Consider the following 17,497-nt stretch of genomic DNA (forward strand, 5'->3'; position numbering starts at 1 on the left):
AAATCAAATTGGTGTCGTTGTCGTTAGTGGACCATGACAGATTTTGATTTATCGTTTAGCTGGATCTCGAATGTTGATTAATGTCATTAATCATTGATTATGCTGAAATCTTACAGAATAGGGTAGATGACTAATTTTTATTTTGGTGATTATTCGAAGGCCTTTTTATTACCAGAAACACCAGTGAAAATAATAATGTGATAATGACAATGCTTTCAAATATATGACAAAAAAAACAAATTCACACATTTTTGGACTCGTCCGAACGTCCGGTCGTACGTAATATCTTAGCGAAAAAGTTGCTTTTTATCCTAAAATTCCCACGGGAATGAAGCCCTGGGGCGCAACTAGTCAATTATAAAGTAAACAGTCAACTATGTACAGGTCAAAACTGTCCCGTGTCTAGAATAATATCCAAAAGGCAACCTTTGCTAATGTCCTCACGTAGTGAAGGAATGAGGTCGCCGCAAAGGGCTGCATTTGCATACGATTACCTACTGCAATAGGTGTATTTACAATGTAAATTGGTTCGCCATTCAAGTGTGAAAAGATGGTGGATAGAGAAAGATAGCATGGTAACTAGTCAATTATAGGTAGGGTCTTAAAAAGGACATCCTATTTTAATACTACAAAGGTGAAAGCAATTCGACATATAATCAATAAATTGATATTTGATGTGTGTTATTTATATAAATGTATCGGCTTCGCAAAACATAACAAAATAAATACCTAAACCAGGAGTAAGTAAATCTATTTGAGTAAACGGCATGAAAATACGTGCAGTATCAAGACCCAGGTCAATCTGAAAAAGATCATTTCCCATCTTGACCTGAGCAGAGATCGAACCCAGGGCCTCCAGTGTTGAAGTCCGGCATGATGACTGGTCATCGTCGTCAAACATCGTGTTTTTTATAAACTGTCTCTTGTATTCTGTTCTGTACCTTGAATTTGTATTTGTGAGTTTGTAGCTACAAATAAATGTTAATGTATCTATCTATTTATCTAACTATCTTTAGGAAACTCCCCGCCCCGTTTCGCTCTTCAGACCGAGTTCCAATCTAAACTTATATGCGGGAGCTAGTTTTCTTGCATTAAACTTTCTCTTATGCAAATGGCTTCGCATAAACGCTCACCGTGATACGATTTGTATCTTGAGAGGATATAACTTGAGACGTGTTATTATGTCTTGTGTCGATAATTTTCAGTATTTGACTAAGAGCTCCTAGTCAAAAACTGAAAATTATCGACCTGCCTTAGTGCGGCCCTGAGCTGACTTGTAGTTAGATAAATACCATGTTAATTGTGGCTTTATTAATCTAGATCTTATTCTTAGCGACAGTTAGAAGCATTGTAAAATACAAGCTTAATGTATTATGATAACACTTTATTAAAAAAAGTCCCTAACACAACTTCAAATATCATAAATTAAAATGTTGGTCACAGTTAATCTATTTGAAGCTACTTAGTTTATGTCGACCTTCAATGGACAGGATTTAACGATAAATTTATGAAAAGCCTTACTATGATTCAACCATATCACGTCTTAATTATTAGTTAATTTTGAAAGTTTTAAAATTATCGCGTCTCGTGTATGAGAGAAACTCGAGATTAAGTTACAGTTTCGTTGCAATTCGTTTCACTGTCAGCCCTGGCCCTTATTTCTAACATGTTTCTTGTCTAAATAACAGTGAAAACAGCATCAAAATCCGTTGCGTGGCTTAAAAGATCAAGTTTAGAAACAGACAGACAGCGGAGGGCAACTTTGTTTTATATTATGTAGTGCACTACTAAATACAGTGTATTTTATACATCCACGTAGCTAACCAAAGACATGTATGCAGATAGATGACCTAAGTGTTCATACATTTCATTCATGCACAAAAGCGGAGAATTCATCCTCTTTTTCCGATCGCGCTCAGCCGTCACCCGTGTCGGACTTAGACGTCATATGAATATTTGAAAAATGCCAAACAGTGCTGTAAAAATTGTAATAAATAAAAATTGTATAGTTTTAATAGATTCCGCGCGCATGGAGAGTTGTCATCAGTAACACGCTCTGACGACGTCAATCATAGTATTTAAAAAAACTTGACTCGCTTGGTTATCCCTACAGTTGGACGACTCGATACACGTCTGTAGCTAACGCAAATCGATATATCGGTATAAAATAATAAAAATTTGAAGCTTTATATAGGAATTTGCCGGGTTGGATTTATTGTTCGATCAATTAGTAAACAACAAGGGTAGTGCCGGGGGCGGCAAAATATACACATGAATACAAAGAGACGGGGATTACAAACGAAATTTATACGCGCGTGTATTGTAAGTAGGTATGATTATGACATGACATGCGCTCACAGAATTTGTAATGACCCACAAAATAGAAGTGCTATTTAAGTAAAAATTCTTTACTCTTTGCACCAAATACCTATACAAAGTAAAAATTATGTATAATAGAAGGCCTTAACGATGCATAGTGCAAGTCATAAAAGGAAAAGTAAACCAATTTAATTAAGCACTAAACACAAAAAAGGACACATCTAGGGTGTTCTAGAATGATCCTTGTCATCATAAAGTTTATGTTGCAGGTAAAGGCTGGCACTAAAACTAAAGTCGTTTGGTTGGTACGTGATCTCCTAAATTAAATTAGGTCAATGACAATGTACCTACGCGGTAACGTAAGAGCTATGTCCCATTATTCAGTTACAACGCAGAACAACGCAGTAATACGACGATGAGCTGCGTCGTCGCAACGGAGCACGACTGAGCAATGCGGCATAACTCTTATGCTCATTGATTGAGTAACTGTGTTTGTGGTGTATAAATTCTGGTTAGAAACGAAAGATAAAATAGACTTTCGCATCATAGTGTATCATAAGGCTTTAGGGATAGGCGGAATTTGATAAAAAGCGAAATATAACAAAGTTCATTATGCGAAATTTCCCTAATATCGTATGTGATAATGTTTTATCTTGATATATTTGAAATGAATATAGATAGGTCAGATGATTGCCTGGCTTTGCATGTGGTATATTGAATGAGAGTAGCACTTTTGCAAATTTCATAAATAACACCAAAAAATGCTGTTCGATTTAATATAATATAAGAATACTCACTTATATTATGAGATCTTGTACAACTGGTCGATATAAATATTAATAAACATGAAAAAAATTTAAAGTTCGGGCTATTTAAAATGAAACCCAATAAAAAAAAGGTTAGTTATAAAGTCAGGTCTATATAATATTACTCATTATCTTGTGCAATACTGGGCTACTTGTATTCGTATTTTATGATTAAGTGCGTCAAATAAAAAAATAATGAAAAAAAGAGCTGTACTTAATTGATAATGAAATGAAAGAGAAGCATTTAAACATCCTACTTTTCAGGCCTAAAATGATGCCCATGATACAGTGCTTACTTGAAATTACACGAAATCGTATTCTTTCTGATTTATGCGGAAATAAATCTCAGGGAATGGGGCTGGCCGTACGAGCATAAATCAAGACAGTACAGAGGTATATATCCTTCGCAATAACGTCAAAATATAAACAGTAGGTAAACATAGTTTGTTGATGTCAATTTGAAAATATCATTAATAAGCCTTTTTAAACGAAACATCTTTTGAACTTGAAAGACGTTTATCCAACTATACATATAATAGCAATGACTTCGTTTATTTACAAATGTAACTAAGTATGTATAGGTATTTACTGCAAATGGCGGAAACGTGATAATATGTATAGATTAAAATCAAAACATTTTTCATGTGAAATCACTTTATATTTGTCCATGTAACAATAGTTTTCAGACGATAAATCGCAGTCAATAGATTGTATTCAAAGCATCACTGATATAGTGGCGATTTTTGATCAAACCTAGATTATAACTGGGTGTGTTTTGGAGAGTCAATGGCGAAAATTCCTCCTCCTTTCCCTTTTTTCAGTCGTAGTCATTAAGTGTGCGTCAGCACATAACAACTTTTTTGGCAATTAATGGAGTGGTTTGCCATTGTCTTTTCAATTTCACATACTATAGATGATAATTTATCGACTAGAGGCAGGTTTCCTCACGATGTTTTTCCTTCAAGTGAAGCAGGTCTATGAATTCACTATAAATGAGTCAGATTGGTATCTGTATACCAATCTGCTAGTCATGCCACATGAGCCTGTGCTCATGTGGCATGACTAGCCTAGGATTCGAATATGAGACTTTTTGGTTCACAGAAACTGGGCTTAAACATTACACCACCACCGCTTCAACAAAATAATCACAAATGTGATATTTCTGTACTTTTAACGGTTTGTGTGAGTATAGCCGCCGGCCGGTCGTCAGCGAATAAATTTCAATTTAGCTCAAAACAAACGTACGTTGTTTAGACAAATCCATTCTCATCACGTACCAGCGTTGTGATGTAAATATTTTTGTGTATTTTCCGTCTTTACGTTGATTTTGTTTGGAGAGACGCGTTGTCTGTGTTATGGTTTTACATGAAAATTAAAATATATATGTATACTGTTATTCATAAAATTAAAGCATGCTTTAAGCTAATTGTATGTTTTGTCTCGATCGGGCTAATGTCTAAATCAGACATTGGTGAAAATTCGTTATGTACATGTACATCCCATTTTTTTCCCAAATTATGTAAAGAGTAAATTTTCGAAACTCTAAAACTAGTTTGGTGTTTGATAGTTCCTGGCACGAACATATTTTTGGTCCATTCCATTATTCATGAAACAAGACGTACTTTATCATTGTGTACTTTTGAAAAACAATATTGTATTCTCTGACAATATAATATAATTTATCGATTTAGTGATAATGCGTAAATTGGAATGTTACCATCTTGATATAAAAATTTTGCCGGATTAAAAAACATATATATAATACTTTAGTATGTGTTGTGTTGTATCTGTACTTTCACAATAAAATAATGAATTTTATGAATAAAAAATCAAATAGGTATATATCTCACATACATTGAGAATTCTCTAAAAAATCCACAGAGGTAAATATCAAATATATTTTATGAAAATTCAGTGGAGCTTCGAATTCAATGGACATTTTACAATCGAACAGCAATTGGGGATTGACAATGGAGCGAACAAAGCATGACCCTCTTTGTCACAGTCAGTCGGTAAAATCGAGAATTACTGAATTGTTTGTTTCTGCTGCTTTTTTACATTTTGTTTTTCATAGAACTTCTATTTATATAATAATAAAAGGTCGCGATGAATTGAGAAACAATCATTTTTTTTTGAAAGTTCTACTAGACGGTTTGTTATAAATTTGGTAGAATACGTAGAATATTTATTATATTTAGCTAGGTAAGAAATGGAATCTATCTGATTAAGAAATTATCAAAAAAACTACTGTATAAGATAAGATACATTATTATCTTCTATAATTTAAATAATAACCTCATCATATTATAATAATGTTATATACATATGCTCATCGAAAGAAATATGTTAACTAAAACGCAGTTCAGAAGGAAGTTCAGAAGAAGGTTATACTATACTTAGTCCTTACATACATAAAAATAATGTTTTTTGCCCTATGCGAAAAAGAATAATGAGAAAAAGTAATGTTTTTTGCCCTAAATCCAGTAAACCAGTAATCACCCATTCCAATTTATACAAGAAATGGGTAGTACCGAAACAACTCACTAGGATCCCGATTTTTTACCAGTCAATAGAAACTGAGTGACATGGTTTTATACCCAAATAACACCCAATTTGGACCTATAACATTCAGAATTCAGACGGGTAATGTTGAGTTGAGTTATAATAATAATAAAATAAAACAGATAGATAGTGTAGTAATTATAAGGAGTTATATAAAAATTAATTAAGTACGCTATTTTATTGTTGTATCTCTGTAATGATAGTGTAAGAATTTAATGAATATTTTTTGTGTCAAACCAAATATGTTATAAGTTGTTAGAAAGCATTAGCATTTTCCCACGCTTCTGGCAATACAATTAGCTAGAAAGTCTTGATTGATCCGATCACAAGTTTGCCGTATAAGCCTCTTACAAACACTCGATTGACAGGTCCCAACCTGGATACGGAAGTTAGAAAGTGGAAGCTTTGGAAGTTGGCAGTAAACTTGGCTGTAATTTTATTTTTGACACATGAGTCTAGCTGAAATCCGCGGGAATATTGCGTTAAAAAGAAGTTCTACTCTAGGTTATAATCCTTCCATAAGTTTCAGCAAAATTCATCCCATATATTTTGTGTGAAAGAGTAACAAATATCTATTGTATTATCCTCACAATATTCCGCATTTATGTGAGAAAAATATTACATTAATAAGAATGTATTACATTTACATCCAATGTTTAAAGAGGCCTGGGATTCAGTTACAACATACGGAGTGCACTGAACAAGAGACTCATATTTTTGAGCGGTCAATGCATTTGCCAGTGTAACGCCCTCGTTCTTCGATATAAATAAGTCACTACTTGCATTGAATCATTTATAAATACAAATTGCTTCAGCCACATTACTATCTTAATCGCACAAGCTTACCTCCTCCTCGTCATATATCTCCACGTCTCCTGTGCTCGAAGTCTCCTCAATGATATTAGTCAAATACAGGCTAGGTCTAACTGAAACCCGTTTGAAAGCTGATGATTTTCTAAACAGGTCCACGTCATTTTTCACATCCTCGCTATTAGTAGCAAATTGCTCATAGAAATTGTCCGCAACATCATCTACACTACTGATCTCACTATTACTTATAGATATCCTAGCATTAGCTGTCTTTACGTCTACTGGTCTATAACTCGTTATAGAATTCGTATCAGTATATTCGTATGACAAATCGAATCCTCGCGTATCGAATAAACTTTTAAACTTGTCCCAACATCCTCGGTTTTTAGATTTGTCTTGGTTCACGATTCGTCGATTCTCGACAGCAGTGTCTCGGTTCGTGTCCATTGTGATCAGACATCAATGGAATTTGGACAATGGGGCAATTTTTATCAATTACACATCATCAGATTAGACACCATAATCACTACTTGTAGTAAATCTGCGTCAATGATTCAATCAAGGTAAACTAATCACTGTTAGCCTTACTGACTACTGATAATGGGAATAGTTCCCTGTGATCAATTAGCAGATAAGAGTTTATAATCCTATATTAATAGAAATACCAAAACCATTTTCAACAGAAAATAATGAATTGTTTTAAACGTTTATTTAAATCCATAGTTTTTGTTTCATCAATGAGAAACCACGTCACAGGATACACAGTTTATTATGGTTGGAAATGCGCAATTCAGTCGCAGTTATTATGTGTGGAGCACATTTTGATTACAGAACTTCATAGGTTTTTTTAATAACACAGTCCATTGTAAATTGTAATTCGAAAAATAATCCGCACTTTTTCTTGATGCTCGAAAATTCGCAAACACTCTTTGCTAGCCAGTGTCCGTCAAGACAACTATTGTATGACTGGACTAGCCATCGTAAACAGCCTCGTACTGATAACACTATCAATAAACACACTGATAACTGATTAACTTTACACAAATCACCGCTGGTGTTAATTAACCCTATTTGAAACGACAAAAGTGATTATATGAAATAATAAAAATGTAGGTAACATTGCAAAAATTTTGTTAGTCAAGGGTTGATTGATTTTTGATAAAAAACTTTAATTGTTGTATAAAAAAAACTTTTTTTATAAATTTGAATTTAAGATTGCCTCGTTAAAAATATAATATTTGGAATGTTATATTATTTGACATTGAAAGAAGAGTAGGTAAACAAATTTTCACAAAAATCATCGTATGTTTTTTATATCATGGTTTTAAAACAATATGTCACGCGAGTGAACAGACTAGACCAACTGATAGAGAACATTATATAGCACTAACTGTAGTATTAACTTCCAAAGACGCTGTGATAATTAAATGCATAAAAGATTGTATCTGCACCTCTTTAGGAAAACAATTACAATAAAAAAATATAATAAAACTTTCAATGGGTGACTATAATCGTAAAATTGCAACGTGTCTATTTGTTTGTGCTACTATAGGCACCTAGTTTAGGAACTTATCTATTCAAATTGTAAAACATGAAATTTATTTTACAAAATAACTAGCGACCCGTCCCATCTTCGCACGAGTGAAAACATAATAAATTATAGGTACGTCTAAACCTTCTTCAGAAATCACACTAACTATTGGTGAAATCTACAAGTCTATCACGAACAGACAGACAGATAGACGCGGCAGGGGACTTTGTTTTATAGGATGCATTTGCTACATACAAAGATATTGACTTTTAATTTCAATAAAAGTAGAGATATGTATATGAGTTTACGTTAATTTAAATATACATATTTGGTTCTCATTATAAATGCGAAAGTTTGAATGTATTTGTTACGTATATACCGGCAGAACATGAACTCCTTTTATCATAGAAAAGTGTACGCAATAGTATCCCAGGCACAGTTAATTTATAAGTATGTGTTCCCAGGATTTAATTAAAATAAAAAAATATATAATATGTTTTGAAGTTCCAGTCGTTATATATTATGTAAAGTTACCTAGAGTATATTGCGAAACATAGAATAATACGATTTAATAATGACGAATTTGCTTTTTGATTTGGGTCGGTCAATCTGTTGTTCAATGTACACACTATCGCTTTTATATAGGATGTTAGGATTAATTTAAAGTAGGATTATCTACAGATAATATAAAGGATTATAAAAATCTGTGATTTACGCACATTATGACGCACTCGATTACTACTAATTCATTCGATTATTAATTGGATATTTATCAAATACTTATAAGTAAAAATGTTAAATATTTATTACATGTGAGATTTTTAGTTCAAATAAAATAATATTTAAAAAAAGGAACATATATATAGTGTTCGGCATAGATATAGCAGCGCACTAAGATCTATTTATTTATTTAAAAACTTTATTGCACAAAATTACAAAGAAAAAAGTATGTACAATTGTTGGACTTAACGCCATATGGCATTCTCTGATTTAATCTATTTATGAAACTCTGTATGTTTCCCTACAATATTTGTCTTCAACGAAAAATGACAGATTGCAATTTGCACTGGCCAAATCATTACTTCCTTACATATTATAAAACAAAGTCCTTTACCGCGTCTGTCTATCTGTCTATTCGCAATAAACTCAAACACTACTGTACGGATTTTCATGCGGTTTTCACTAATAGATAGAGTGATTCATGAGGAAGGTTTAGGGGTATAATCTATTATGTTTTTACCCGAGCAAAGCCGGGACTGGCCGCTAAAAGTAGCGGTATTTTTTAGTTTTATTTATAAAGATAAATAAAACTAAAAAATACCGCAGGTGATTATACTTTACTAGATACAATTGCAGCGGTAAATAAAAGCACTCATACAAGATAATCAATGTTTGTGCTTTCGCGACGACATCTGTCCGAGTTCGCCGATAGTGTGGAGCCGAAATTACAATAAGTTAAGACACATGGTCGGTACTTACGGCGACATCCACTAGGGGTTCATCCTCAGGGGTGAGCGCGAGGGAGGAGCGCCGGCCTGCGCGTGCGCCGGGCGACCCGCTCGAGCTACCTGGAACAATAGTAATTAAATATATAAATGAAAAAATACTTATTAACTATCAAGATCTTCATAAAAAAGATGTAGGCTCGCCAATTACATTACAAAGACTCGAAATTATTATATTCGAAGGCCTTCATTTCTCTGTCCTCAGCCAAAAATATATTTTTAAAGATTGGGCTATTATTTTACAACCGGCCGCCTGCCTGACGTCAATCCTCTTTGGGAATAGAAATGGGCGCAGGAAGAACAAGAGCTAGCAGGAGTATCAAGAAGTGAAACACTTGGCAATATATATGAATCCATAGAAGGAACTCCATGGACAAAGAAATAAGCTTTTAAATTTTGTTGATGATGTATTGGTAAATATTAGGTATAATAACGTATTTCCAATACTTTTGAATATTCAAACCTAAGGAAGTATTATCTAACCTACTTGTGAAATTGGAGGAAAAATGCAAGTAATTAATCTGAATTCTGAACCGATGCATATGTATTTTTTATTATTATATCAATTCATAGAAACGTTAATGTGCTGAGTAATTATATGATATCACTGGCCAAACTATTTGTAAACAATGCTATTAATACGCATTTAACTTCGTTATTTTAAATTATATGTATAGGCGTTTTGTAATTGATAAAATAACCTGTTTCTCTTTCTTCTATAGAGCGGCTTAACCATTTTTTCACAAATTCAATTCTGGATTCCTCACCAGCCAACATTTTTCATTCACACATTATTTATCACAATAACACAGATTTATTTTTCACTAAGCACAGAATACAACCACTACACATGAAGTCATGTCTACGATACGCATCCAAAATTCACGAATCTAGCTTTCACTAAATTTAAAACTCGTTATTATCTATGACGCAGTACTGGCCAGTAAAAAATAAAAGTAGATTTTATGTCCTAATAAAAAAGTTGAAGGCAAAATGACTATAATATCTATAAACAAATGCAAGGTTCGATTAACAAATGTTTAAAAAGTATTACAACCGAAAGAAATGACAGCGCTATGCCGCGTTCGAATATCAAATTAATTAAATGACGATCGCCGACATGCGAACGTAAACAGCAATAGATAAACAAATTTAATTTACATTTAGCTGTTTTATTCTTAAACTTTATTACAGGGGATTAAGATATAGGTTGTGTTTATGCGCGCGCAAACTTGTTCGCGAGTTTGTAGAGCGGTCGGTTAGGTAATGCTGTCAACTCGAGACAGTTGATCGAAGAAGGGGTCTGGCCTGAATGTAGGACGATGGCCATACAATGTCGCTGGGAGGGATATCACATGCTCTCGAAAGCTCAAACAGTCTAGTACACACTGGACCTTCAATACTCGACCTCATCTACTCTGAATGCGAAAGCTAAAAACTTGGTACCTACATGTTGTTTAAACATTTGTATTACCTAGGTTTATATATAGGCTTTAATTTTGAAGATCCAGTGAATCAGGTCTAATGGAGCTGTATTGACGTCCAATGGGCTCTTTTAACTTGGGTCGAATCTTAAAAGTTCATGCGTACCAAACTCTCAAACTGGTATATATTATGCGTCTATATTTTAAATAGATAAACGATGATTCATATTCTTTATTTTCTTAGTATTCGCTTTGACTGCAAATGCACTGTTATTTTGTGTTTTTGTAATTGATATCATCATCAGTATTATTTATCAGCACCCACATCTTATTTTGAGTATATAGAAGTGGCGATAAAATGCACTGTCTAGACATCTGCCCTGTGGCAAAATTTCAAAGTTTAAGTACGAGTTATTTGATCAAGTATTTCAACAAAGTTTATGATTTTTTTGTTCAATAAACATATTTTCTTATTTTTCTAATTTGAAAAGTAAGCTATTGTAATAATTTAATAAAACATAATACAATCACTTTCTAAGAATCCATAGCCATTCAGAGGGGAATCGCCGCCTCCGCTGTGTGTCTTTTGAGCTAGGTGCGGATCATAAAGTCCTTTTAGATTACATACGTTAAGTATTTAAACAGTTTTAAAATGACGTAGCTTGTTGCGGATGTCTTTTGTAACAGAAATATTTTTAATAACACCATTTAGTCCCTTCTGTACTAGAGCTCTATTATTTGAGAAAGTTGCTGCAGACTAAAGCGATGACGTCACATTTTTGCTTTATTATTTTTTAAACGGATTTAATTCTTTGATTCATTAAAAAACTTATTTCCTTGTTCATGTATTTATGTTACGTAAACGAGTCTGACGCAAAAAGAGCGCTTTCTAAAAAAACCTTTCTATGTCCTCATGTGTAAACCTAGACTAAAATGTTTCAGAAACTCCTTCTTGAGAAGACCTCATATTGCGAAGTGCACAATCGAGAAAGCACATTCTGCAAAGTGCATATTTATTTACTGAGCAGTGTTCATTTTGTGAAATGTGCATTTCGAATCAGACACGGGTAAAGGAAAGACAATATAAAAACATGTGAAAATTCAAACATGGCGCTGATGGGTCATTACTATCGAGCGACAAGACCGGTTTCGTGAGTTCTCAGATTGATCTGTCACGAACCACGATTACGAAGTACAGTCGACAACAAAACCTGACGGACTAGTGTCGTAACGCCACGTGTTAAGGCCGTTATTTCTGCATGTTGTATTTAGTAGACTGGGCATTTGTAATCGGATAGGGCAAGGTCAGTCGGTTATGAATGGCTTCAGGCTATAGCTGCAATTGGAGCTAAGTACGTACATTCTGCAGATGCTGTGATGTTGGTAAAGTCTACATGACAAATTAGGTACTTACCAATCGTTAGTAAAAGTCCTATGCTAACTAGTTACTGCAAAGAAATAAGCATAGTGTTGAGGCGCCGTCCAAGAAGGATAGGTCGCGCGCGCCCGGACTCCGACCTCATTACTTCAGTTCTTTTTAAAAGCGACATTTGCGTTTTTGTTTTGTTTTTTTTTTCTGTCATTGAGCTGTACATACAGGAGAAGTATATATATATATATACATATATATATAAATTTCTGTGTTAGCACACAGAGATTAATAAGTAAATATGAAAAAAAGAATATGTACAAAGAATTCATTAACATTTCAATAGACATGACATTTGCGAATGTCGTCGGTTAAACTTTTGCACACACAAATACAAAATGCCTAACTATTCACTATTTTTATCGACCCCATTAAAGGAGTAGGTAGTAAATAAATGACCAAAAGACATTTTTTTATTGACTAGACATTGCATGCTAATGTGACATTCGGAAAATGTAACAAAATCAAATCAAATCACATCACATCATGTTCTAAATTAAATAATATTTACCAAAGCTACGAACTAACTAATCGCGCGGTAAAATATAGGTAAAGTAATATGATTTTGCTGAATATATGCATTAGCGTTTTTTCTATGTGTGAGTAAGTATATAACTGTATGTAGGTAGGTATGTTGTCTTGTCAAGTAGCCACTATGGCACCATTTGTACAATCCATAGAGCACGGAACAATCCATTCAAATTAACCAATTGAATGAATCGTAAGATTATTTGTTTGAACGAAATAACTTTATTGCATAAGAAAAGACAGATACACAAGAAACAGAAAAAGCACTATCAAAGGTGGACATATCTCATGGAGGGATCTCTTCCAGTCAACCGGCAGGATATAGTTACAAATACAAAATAAGCAATACAACAAAAGAAATATTATATGTATGCCTTGCACAGTACTTAGTCATGTTTTTGCCTTGCACAGTACGACTTCGGGATTAGTGGACGCCACACATAAATCTGCTGATAATCAACTGTCTGCGTCTATCCGAAGTCGATTTATGTCTGATTGAGTATGTCACGACTTGAAAATATATTAGTAGATCTCGTCTGAGGATTATGGTTAATAGATTTTGCTTCAAATCCAATAAGAATTATTTTGAATACGCATATGATGTGTGCAACAAATGCCATTTTTTATTATGAGCTCGTTTTCGGATGCAAAACGACCGTTATTATTAGAACGTTCAAACCTTGAAGAGCCTTTCTGTGTGCGAGTTCCTTCCTATTCCTATTCCTATTCCTATTCCTATTTTAATATTGTCATTTTTTTATATCACATTAATTTTAATCAGGATTTTTCCACATTCGCGTGTTTAGTTCGCAATTCTTGACAACAATTCGCAGGCAACTCTATAAACTGTAATAAAGGTCAAACCGAAGTATAATGTGGCAATTATCCTGAGTTACGAACAACTTAGAAGGGATAATTAAAGGTAATTTCCATTGGGGTTCATCTGACCTCGACTTCAAAGCCGTGACGTCGTTGAGCAGATCGGATTTCGTTCATGATGTGATAATAACGGTACAGGAAATAATTGTTATTGTCATTGATGAGTTTAAGGGACTTCTCCGATTGGAACTTAACCTTAAAATTTAGTAAAGTGTAGAAAATTTACTTAATCATAAAACATATGCATGTACACCAGTATCAGGTTACTTACTGGCATTTGTAGGCAGATGTAGGTAGAAGGAAATATGTTTTTACTTAATAGGCTTTTACGGGGGATCGAAAAAGCGTATTAGATCAAGTTGCAAGAAGAAAATCCTGTGGGCGCTAGACAAAACATTAGATACATTATTTATTTTATCTATGGATACATTCCTGATAACGATGAAGCTTATTTGTACAAATTCTAGGAAAGCTATTCTAAGCAGTTATTTTCTTACTATAAATTACATTTGAATTAAATCTACTAATGTGTATTCGTTTTCAGCAGGAAGATTCTTTGCAATCTTTACAACTTAACACAAAAGTTGGAAGATCGTTTGTAATTTTAGAATGCAATTCTGTAGTCAGCAATGAAAGTTTCCTGTACATTTAAACCACAGCGTTTTTTAAAACTGGTTATAGTTACCGTTTTTGCTTAACGACCTGCGGCGTGCATTGTTGTTGATATTGTTAATTTATTCTATTCATGGTATTGCTTTTCTTTTTCAGCATTTTTCTGTGTGTGTGTTTTTCCGGAAAATTTAATAATTTTAAATAACGTTTTTAAAACCGTTTCCATTAAACAATTCGGTTCTTCTTCAATTCAGTTGGCACCGTTTTGTTTCGAATTGTTTTTATTTCGTTTCAATATGATGTTTAGATGAAAAGACTAGTATGTGTTCGTAGTCGAAGTGATCTATTAGGTCAACCTAAAAACGTAACGTTGATTAATATTTTGCAGTTTTAATTTATTTTAGCTTCTATAAGGTATAGGTATGTTTTCAAGACCAAGTTTCATAAGTTTTGTCCTTATAATTTACCATTCACTGTTGCAGGTAATATTTTTGAGCTTTGCTACTTCTTGGAAGTCTCAGACGACATCGTACTTCTATTTCGTGATGCTAGAAGTTTATTTCCAAGCGGTAAAGTTTGTAACAATTTCAATTCGAAAAGCTGTTTTCTAAGTAAAATTATTCTATTGTCTGGTACTTTTTGCTTATATCTTTAGTGACAAAGGCAAATATCTAAATGACATTTGTCAAAAGTTATATTTCATTTAATTTCTAAAATTTATCTCTAATTCCTTTTTTTTTTTACCAAGTTTTTACCAAATTTGGGCTTAGACTTTTGAATGTAATATTTTACTTAATTCTGTAACTTTTATATTTTCACAAGAACATTTTTTTTTCTAAAATTAATTAGGAACAAGTTCGTAATGAAAATAAAATCTTTGGACAAATTAATTACCTGGGGAACAAATGTCGGGCTAAAATAATAATAAATCTTTATTTTAGATAACTTTGATCCATTTAGTGTAAGTATTACAAAAAAACCTTAAATACCTGTCCTCTATATTAGTATCTTAACATAATACAACGATTTGACCTTACAGAACTAGTAAATAAGGAATCTGCGTGAAAAGTGGAGTTGACGGTTCTCAAAGCTACTATGAAAAGTGGAGAAGAAAACTTAGTAATGCGGAAGTAGCTCTTGATGATTGAATGAATGATTAACGCCTTATTAGGAAATTTATTACCGTAATAATCGAACAAAGTTATATTTACATATCGGATGTGAGACTCATACAAAGGTCCCTGTTGTGACATATTTAATAGAAGGATATTAAATTTTTTCCTATAGCTAATTTTTGTTACGGTTAAAAGTTATTACAATATTTGGTAATTTCAAATACTTAAGTCAGAAAAGAAAATATATTTCTCTTTGTATAATTTAAACCACAGTATTAAAATGTTATTAAACACAGGATTATTTCTTATAGTGTTTAAATATGGATGGATATTTAACCTAGCTACAATAATATTACAAAGAAAATGTATGTTACCTCTTCAAGCTTTATCTTATCAAATATTTTTTGTAAATAACCCTTAAGTCCTTACTCTTAACTAAAGTACGAAAGGACATAGAGTTTTATTCCGGAAAAGTACTGTTTTCGTGGGAATTTCACTAATTTATACAATCAGTGTGATTTGTTTCGCATCCTTAAAAAAATATTTATATTCGTAAAGAGCCGAAAAGATTTTCCTGAAACCTTTCAAGCGGATATTTCCCCAGAACTATTTGTTCCATTCTAACCAATAACTTCAAAATTATTACGTCCAACCCGATATCGGGTAACGTTCCTTTATTAAATTTCCAAGCTACTGAATCTTACATTTATTATTTCATTCTTTTCCCATGAACATAGTTATTATATAATATTTAGTTCTGGCTTCCGAGGGAGAACTTTTAACAGGCTTCTATTTAGTTTCACTTATCGCTTATCATTTAAACATTTTTGAACGAGGTTATTGTCGATGGATTACTTTCCATTCTACTCTGCCCTGCTACAGATTTTACCTCCCTTATTGCCTTGTCTTTCATTTTATCTATGAATGCCCTTCTTGGCTTATTCTTCCCTTTTCTAGCTTCAATGTTTTTTCAATCATATATTTTAATTCTTGTAACTTTAATTTCACTATTGCACTATTACCATAATTTTCCAATTTTCATCCCCATTATCAATATCACGTAGGTAAATAAGTCGTCTTCTAGGTATGTACTCACTGATAGGAGTAAACGTAATTATGACGTCACTATCTTATCTCACGGTATTAATGAAATGCTATTGTCAGCCGTGTGGAAAATAGGTGAAATAATAGATATATGGATGATATTCTTTCCTTCTTCCTTTCCTTAGCCAAGGTCATAGCGAGATATGATTTTTATTTTGTTTTAACCTCCGACGACAGAAAGAAGTAAGTTACAAGTTTAACGTGTCCGTGTTTCTGTACGTCTGTCCGTGGCATCATATCAGCCAAACGGTTAAACCAATTTTATATTTTTTATTTGACAGTTAATTATATTGAGAGTGTCCTTAGCTAAGTATGTGTGTACCTAAAATGTGTGTTAATCCGTTTGGGAAACCACCAACTCATTTCTAGTAGAAGCGATGATGTAAGCAACTTCAACTAACACAGTATGTGACCTCGTGATCAGGAAGCAAGGGTATCTTAAATTTCAATTAGTTATTTTCTTAAAAAATACAATAACTAAGGGCGCGACTACATTGCTCCGTTGCATAGACGTACCTCGTGAGCTTGATTAAAAAAACCTATACTATAGCTTTATTAGTGACTGGCCCGGCTTCGCATGGGTGCAATATTTTATATACATATAAATATTATAACAACTTATATACATATAAGTATTGCTCTTGAATCACTGTGTCTATTTAAAAAACCAGCAACAAAATCCGTTGTGCTATTTTGAAGATCTAAGCATTCATACAGACAGATAGACAGCGGTAAGCTGCTTTGTTTTATACTATGATTTACTGCCAATAAATCCTCCGGTGATGTCGTATGAAAAGAGTGATATGACGTTTACAACATAAGATAAATATTGTATAGATTGGAACGATTTTTTATGATGTTGACCATTTACTA

The 17,497-nt window shown here is 33.1% G+C and overlaps 1 protein-coding gene across 7 annotated transcripts in view; it reads right to left on the reverse strand.

Moving 5' to 3' along the window:
* The window catches only part of LOC128677585 (high affinity cAMP-specific and IBMX-insensitive 3',5'-cyclic phosphodiesterase 8), a 130,471-nt gene that overhangs the window by 54,595 nt on the left and 58,379 nt on the right, over positions 1-17,497 (reverse strand). For 3 of the 7 annotated variants that reach the window (XM_053758538.1, XM_053758541.2, XM_053758540.2), the window contains one exon: positions 9,508-9,596. In XM_053758538.1, the coding sequence (XP_053614513.1) occupies positions 9,508-9,596 (89 nt within the window). Of the gene's footprint in view, positions 1-6,533; positions 7,445-9,507; positions 9,603-10,234; positions 10,600-17,497 lie in introns of those variants that run through there. The other 4 variants (XM_053758537.1, XM_053758536.1, XM_053758539.2 and 1 more) reach the window with 3 other exon arrangements.

The sequence above is a fragment of the Plodia interpunctella genome, chromosome 18, assembly GCF_027563975.2.
Source record: "Plodia interpunctella isolate USDA-ARS_2022_Savannah chromosome 18, ilPloInte3.2, whole genome shotgun sequence".
Lineage (NCBI taxonomy): Eukaryota > Metazoa > Arthropoda > Insecta > Lepidoptera > Pyralidae > Plodia > Plodia interpunctella.